This window comes from Rhincodon typus, chromosome 16, assembly GCF_021869965.1.
Source record: "Rhincodon typus isolate 14 chromosome 16, sRhiTyp1.1, whole genome shotgun sequence".
NCBI classification, from domain to species: Eukaryota; Metazoa; Chordata; class Chondrichthyes; order Orectolobiformes; family Rhincodontidae; genus Rhincodon; species Rhincodon typus.
Window position 1 is genome coordinate 7,120,509 of NC_063347.1, and position 6,694 is coordinate 7,127,202.

Below are 6,694 nucleotides of genomic sequence, written 5' to 3' on the forward strand. Positions count from 1 at the left end.
TGTGTGTGTGTGTGTATGTGTCTGTGCGTGTGTGTGTGTGTGTGAAAGAGAGAGACGTAGTGAGTGTGTGTGTGTGTGTGTGTGTGTCTGTGTGTGTGTGTTTGTGTCTGTGAGTGTGCCTGTGTCTGTTTGTATGTATATGTAAGAGTGTGTGTGTGGTGTGTGTGTGTATGAGAAAGAGTGAATGAGAGAAGCGTATTGTGTGTTCATGTTTGCATGTGTTTTTGTACAAGCAAGGAAGTTATACTAAACCTTTGCAACACATTGGTGAGGTTCTAGTTGTCGGATTGTGGGCATAGACCATGGTAAGGATGTCAAGGCCTGGGAGAGGGTGCAGGGGAGATTCAGCCAAATGAAATGATATCAGGGTCCCAGGACTGTAGTTACATGGAGCGACAGGAGAAATTTGGTTTGTTCACTTTGGAGCAGAGAAGGCTGAGAGGAGACCGAGATCGGGGTGTAGAAGATTACCAGGGGCATAGACGTGGTGGAAAACACTTGTTGTCCTTAGTTAGAGGCTCATTGACATGGTGGCATAATTTTAAGGTGAAAGGCTGGAGGTTTCAAGGGGACTTGAGGAAAAGCGTTTTTACCCAGAGGGTGGAGGGGTTCTGGAATGCGGTGCTTGGGAAGGTAACTGAGGCAGGAAATCTCAGAACCTTTAAAATGTACTGGGATGAGCATTTGGAATGTCATAACATTCAAGGCTAGGGGCCATGTGCTAGAAAGTGGGACTAGCGCAGATTCAGAGTTAATTTTTCAGTGCAGACTTAATGGGCTGAAGGGTCTCTGCTGTACTGTATGACTCATTGATTCTAAGATGAAGGGAGGGAATTGATCGATCTGTTCAAAACCAGGAGTACTTCAGAAGAATAAAGTGTCTCTAAGGATTTCTTTATCATTCATGGGAATGTGGGCATCACTGGCCAGGCTAACACTGTTGTACATCCTTACTTGCCCTTGAACTAAGTAGCTCGCTCACCCATTTCAGAGGGCAGTTAAGAGTCAACCACATTGCTGTGGGCCTGGAGTCACATGTAGGCCAGACCAGGTAAGGATGGCAGATTTCCTTCCCTAAAGGACATTAGTGAAGCAGATTGGTTTTTATGAAAGTGACTTTCAGAGCAGAGTATTAAAAGCATGAAAAGATTTACCTTCTGCCAGTCTCCATTGGATTCTGTATCCAGAGCTTCCTGGCACACTACTCCAAGTGATCTGAATCCGTTTGGTCGTTGAACCGATGATGCGGAGACCCTGAACTGTTCCCAGAGGACGTTCAACAGCAGCTGTAGTTGGGGTGAAGAAAACTACTGGTCAACATTGATATATGTACACCATGGAGAAGCAGTTAAGTGGGATGGGTATGTTCACACATGGCCTCACTGAAAGACTGCAGACTTTGAAGGTGTTGGACTAGCTGCATTGCTGTGGAAAACAGGGCCCATGTTTTAAATCAGGAAATAAGGAGAGTTACCTCGTGCCACTTGCACGGAGAGCACCTGGAGTTAAATCCGAGGAATGAGATCATGGGATCATTATATGTGTGTGTGTGACAGGCTATTCAGCACATGTTAGAACACAAGAACATAGGAACTAGGAACAGGAGTAGGCCATTCAGCCTCTTGAGCCTGCTCTGCTATTTAATACGATCATGGCTGATCTCAGCTCTGCATCAACCCCACTTTCCCACCACTCACCATAACCCTTCAATCCATTTCTAATTAAAAACCTGTCTATCTCCTCCTTAAATTTACTTCATGTCGACCATACTCTGCGGAAATGAATTCCACAGATTCACGACCTTTTGAAAGAAGTAAATTTTCCGCATCTCTGCTTTAAATCTGTAACACTTTATACAAGACTGTGACCTCTCACTCTAGATTAGCCCACATGAGGAAATGTCCTTTCCAAGTCTAGTTTTTCAATCCCCTTTAGCATCCTCTATACATTAATTAGATCTCCTCTCTTTCTTCTAAATTCCAGAAAGAATGTGCCTAAACTGCTCAATCTCTCACATAAGACAAACACCTCATTTCTGGAATCAATCTAGTGAGCCTCCTCTGAACTGCCTCCAATGCAACCAAATCCCTCCTCAAGTAAAGGGAATGAAAATTGGACACAGTTGGACGGGTGCGGTCTCACCAATGTCTTGTTCACAGACACGGCAACACTTTCCTACTTTTATACTCTATTCCTTTAACAATAAATGCTAAAACTGCATTTCCTTCCGTATTACCAACTGTCCCTGCATACTCATTTTCTGTGACTCATGCAGTAGGACACCCAGATCTCTCTGCACTGTAGCACTCTGACATTTCTCTCCATTTAGATAATAAGTTGCCTTTCTGTTCCTCCGACCAAAATGGACAACCTCACACTTATCCACGTTAACCTTCGTCTGCCAAGTTTTGGCTCATTCACCTAACCAATCCATATTCATTTGTAAATTTCTTGCTTCTTTATTACAATTTACTTTCCCATCCCTTTTGGTGTCATCCTCAAATTTGCCTATTGCAGTTTCTATCCCTGCTTCCATACATTGTAAATAATTGAAGTCTGAAGACCAAACCCTGTGGCATCCCATGTAGTTCATTAGCATAAATAAATTGCTTCTGAACAGATTTCTGGAATTTGACTTTCATTGTACCTCATCCACTCTGTTTAAAGTAGAGATGTTTGATATGAATCCTAAATTTGTCTTCTTACGACTTAACTAAAATTCAACGTAACCTAATCACCTGCCTAATCACCTGTGTCCAGTACTGGGTGCCAGATTATGGGAAAAATGTGATTACATTGGACAGAACACGGAAGTAATTTACAAGAATGGTCCCAGGTATATGAGAAACTTCCGTGTTGAGGATAGATTGAAGAAGTTAGATCAGTTCTCTTTCGAGAGAAGAAGGCTGAGAGGAGATCTCATAGAGGTTTTCAAAATCATGAGTGGGCTGGATAGAGTAGACAGGGAGAAGCTGTTCCTGCTCATAAAAGGATCAAAAATGAGAGGGCATAGATTTAAAGTAATTTGGAAAAGAAGCAAGTGTGATGTGAGGAAGAACTTTTTTTTCACTCAGTGAATAGTTAAGGTATATTTTACACTCCTTAGAAATGTGGTGGCAGCAGGCTCAATTGAGACATTCAAGGGATGATTATTTGGAGAAAAATACTGTGCAAGGGTATGGGGAGAAGGCAGGAGATCAGCACGAGGTAATGATATTTGTTTGAAGTGCTGGTGCAAGCACAATGGGCAGAATGGCTCCCATCTACGCTGTTACAATTCCGTAATTCTGAGATTTTGTAATTTGCCTCAAAGAACATTTCCTAGATATCCACCATCCAGGCTCAGTAAACCATGCTCCACCCTCTACAATGTTTATACCATTCCCAGTCCTCCTCAGTTCTCCACATCAAATAAATAAGCTGTGTTGTTGCAGCACGGGCATCATCAGAGAACGGCCGAGAAACAAACTGTTGCACTTCCTGACAGAAAATAACTATTTACATCAAGGAATATAGATGAAAGAGCAGGGCAGGGACACGGATCATTGACTGAATGACGATCCCACAAAACCAGCCAGTGACAGAGAACAGTCAGGCTGAGCAATACAGACTGTCCCTGTGATGGACTTACGGGTGGTTGCTGTTATTGTGACAGGCTGTCCTTCTCGATTTCTGATCAACGCAACAACTTTCACGAGGTAATTAACTCCGCCTTGCAAATCCGCAATATCAAATGTCGTTACATCTCCGGGTACAACTCTAGTGATCTCAGGTCCTCCTGCAGATTGAAAGAAAACAACAAATGACCCATTTCTGAAGAAGGGTCCCGACCCGAAACGTCAGCTTTCCTGCTCCTCTGGCCTGCTGTGTTCCTCCAGCTCCACACTGTGTTATCTCAGACTCCAGCATCGGCAGTTCTTACTATCACCAAATTGGGTCGACTACTTCCCAAGTTTTTTTTTTAATTCATTTGTAGAATGTGGGTGTCGCTGGCTAGACCAGCATTCATTGCCCATTAAAGAGTCATAAACATTGTTGTGGGCCTGGGGTAAAGTGTTGGCCGGACCAGGTAAGGACTGCTGTTTCCTTCCCCAAAGGACATTAGTGAACCAGATGGGCTTGTCCCGACGATCAACAACGGTTTCATGACCATCGTTGAAGTCTTAACTCTGGATTTTTCTCTCAAATTTAATTCAAATACAACCATCTGCCATGGCAGGATTCAAAACCAAGGCCCCCAAAATACTACCTGGGGCTCAGGATTGATAGTCTGGCAACAATATGACTAGGGCCCCTACCTTCCCATAAACACTGAAACAGAAAGGTACAGTTTATTCTGCCAAATCCCAGGGACCCCTTAGATCTTCAGTCCAACCCTCTCCCAACTGAGCTTTTTTACCATAGAATCCCTACAGTGCAGAAAAAGGCCATTCAGCCCATCGGGTCTGCACCAGCCCTCTGAAGAGCATCCCACTCAGACCCAGCAACTCTACATTTCCCATGGCTAAACCACCTAGCCTACATATCCCCGGACACTATGGGCCGATTTCCCAAAGCCAATCCACCTAACCCACACAGGTTTGGACTGGGGGAGGAAACCAGAGGAAACCCACGCAGACACAGGGAGAATGTGCAAACTCCACACAGACTGTTGCCTGAGGCCAGATTTGAACCTTGGTCCCTGGTACTGTGCAGTAGCAGTACTAACCAGCGAGCAACCATGCCACCAAACAAAGGCTGCCACGATAAGGAAGCACTTATTTTGCCAAAACCCAGGATTGGACCAGGGACCCTTAGATCTTCAGTCTAACATTCTCCCAAGTGAGCTATTTCAGCTGACAAAATAACTTTTGGGTTACATCAGTCATTTGGGACTCGAGTGCTTTTTAACATTCATTTACAGGAAAATCACTGGCATTTCAGCAATAAATGTCCATCCCCAACTGCCTTTGAGAAGTTGATGAGCCACTTTCTTGAGTTGCACACGGGGCTACTTTACAGGGTGATTAAGAGTCAACCACATTGCTCTGGGTCTGGAGTCACATGGAGGCGAGATCGGATAAAGATGGCAGATTTCCTTCCCTAAAGGACCCAGGTGGGTTTTTAATGGGATCTATGAGTTTCATGATCATGATCATTGATAGAAAGTTCTTCCCTGCTTTAACAAAAGGGACCTACCATCACTGCGCTTCCAACTGATGCGGTAAGACGTGGCTTCGGGAACCCCGACCCAAGACACTCGCAGGACATCACTACGGGCTTCGAGCACTCGAACATCACTGACGCCGGCTACCTGACCCTCTCTCGAGGCTGTGACAACAGAAGAGGTCACCCAAAAGCACGCACATCAAGCTGCTATCGAAGACAGTACAGCATTCTGATGTTCAAAATGGTCCTAAGACATGCAATCAAACTCGAAACGGCTTTCAGACGTATTAACATAAAAAGTAGGAGCTTGAATAGGCCATTAGGCCCATTGAATTTCTTCTGTAATTCAGTAAGTTTGACCTTCTGCCCAACGCAACCTTCCCACACCATCCCCAAATCCCTTAACTATCAGCCTCTGCCTTAACTACATTCAACGATTGAGCATCACATCCTTCTTGGGCAGAGAATTCCTCAGATTGACAAGACTTAAAGTGAAGAAATCTTTCCTCAACTCAATCCTAAAAGGCCAAAATCTTCTTCAAAGCTTGTCATTCCATGTTGTAGACTTCCCGGCCATTTTAGGTAGATTACCTCTTAGAGTCACAGAATCAAAGAGTTATGCAGCACGGAAACAGAACCTTTAGTTCAACTCATCCATGCCCACCAGGATTCCTAAAATGAACTGGTCCCATTTGCCTGCATTTGGTCTGTATCCCTCTAAACCTTTCCTATCCATGTACTCATCCAAATGTCTTTTAAACGTTGTAATTGTACCCACCTCTACCACTTCCTCTGGCAGCTTGTTCCATATACGCACCACCCTTTATGTGAAGAAGTTCCCCCTTAGGTCTCTTTCTAAATTTTTCCCCTCTCTTCCTCTAGTTTTGGACTACCCTAGCCTGGGAAAAAGACCTTGGCTATTCACCCTATCAATGTCCCTCATGGTTTTATAAACCTCTCTAAGGTAACCCCTCAGTATCTAAACTCCAAGGAAGATAAATCTAGTCCCTCAGTTTCTCCTCATTTGTTAACCCAGAGATTATTCCAGGGAGGTCTGTTATCATCAAATTAGGGGAAAGCTTTCCAAGCATTTTCCCATTGTGGCGTGATTTCGAGACTTGAAAATTGTAGTGATGCCTCAGTGAGAGCTGTGACAGTGGGAGGACAGCTGCACAGCTGTTATAACTTGGTCAAAGCAGCACAGAAACCTGAGGGCTGACTGCCTCAAAACTGCAGCTTAACACCCACATTTTGTGCAGCATTCCTCGAGATCCAAACGGCATACCGTACTTCAAGTGTGATCTCATCAAAATTTTGCTTTTATTCCTTTGTGGGATATGGGCATCACTGGCCAAGACAACATTTATTGTCCATCCCTAACGTTCACTTGGAGGGGCAATAATATTGCTGTAGGTCTGGAGTCACATTTAGGTTAGCCCAGGTACAGATGATAGATTGGGAACAAAAGCAGAAGTTGCTGGAAAAGCTCAGCAGGTCTGGCAGCATCTGTGAAGAAAAAATCAGAGTTAGCGTTTCGGGTCCGGTG

General features: G+C 44.2%; 1 protein-coding gene across 1 annotated transcript in view; it reads right to left on the reverse strand.

Moving 5' to 3' along the window:
• LOC109916444 (collagen alpha-1(VII) chain-like) overlaps positions 1–5,538 on the reverse strand; it is a 260,704-nt gene extending 255,166 nt beyond the window's left edge. The window contains exons 1-4 of the mRNA XM_048606678.1: positions 5,415–5,538; positions 5,179–5,310; positions 3,632–3,778; positions 1,155–1,286 (exon numbers count right to left, since the gene is read on the reverse strand). Of these exons, the coding sequence (XP_048462635.1) occupies positions 1,155–1,286; positions 3,632–3,778; positions 5,179–5,310; positions 5,415–5,538 (535 nt within the window). The remainder of the gene's footprint in view (positions 1–1,154; positions 1,287–3,631; positions 3,779–5,178; positions 5,311–5,414) is intronic.
• Positions 5,539–6,694: the final 1,156 nt, after the last annotated feature.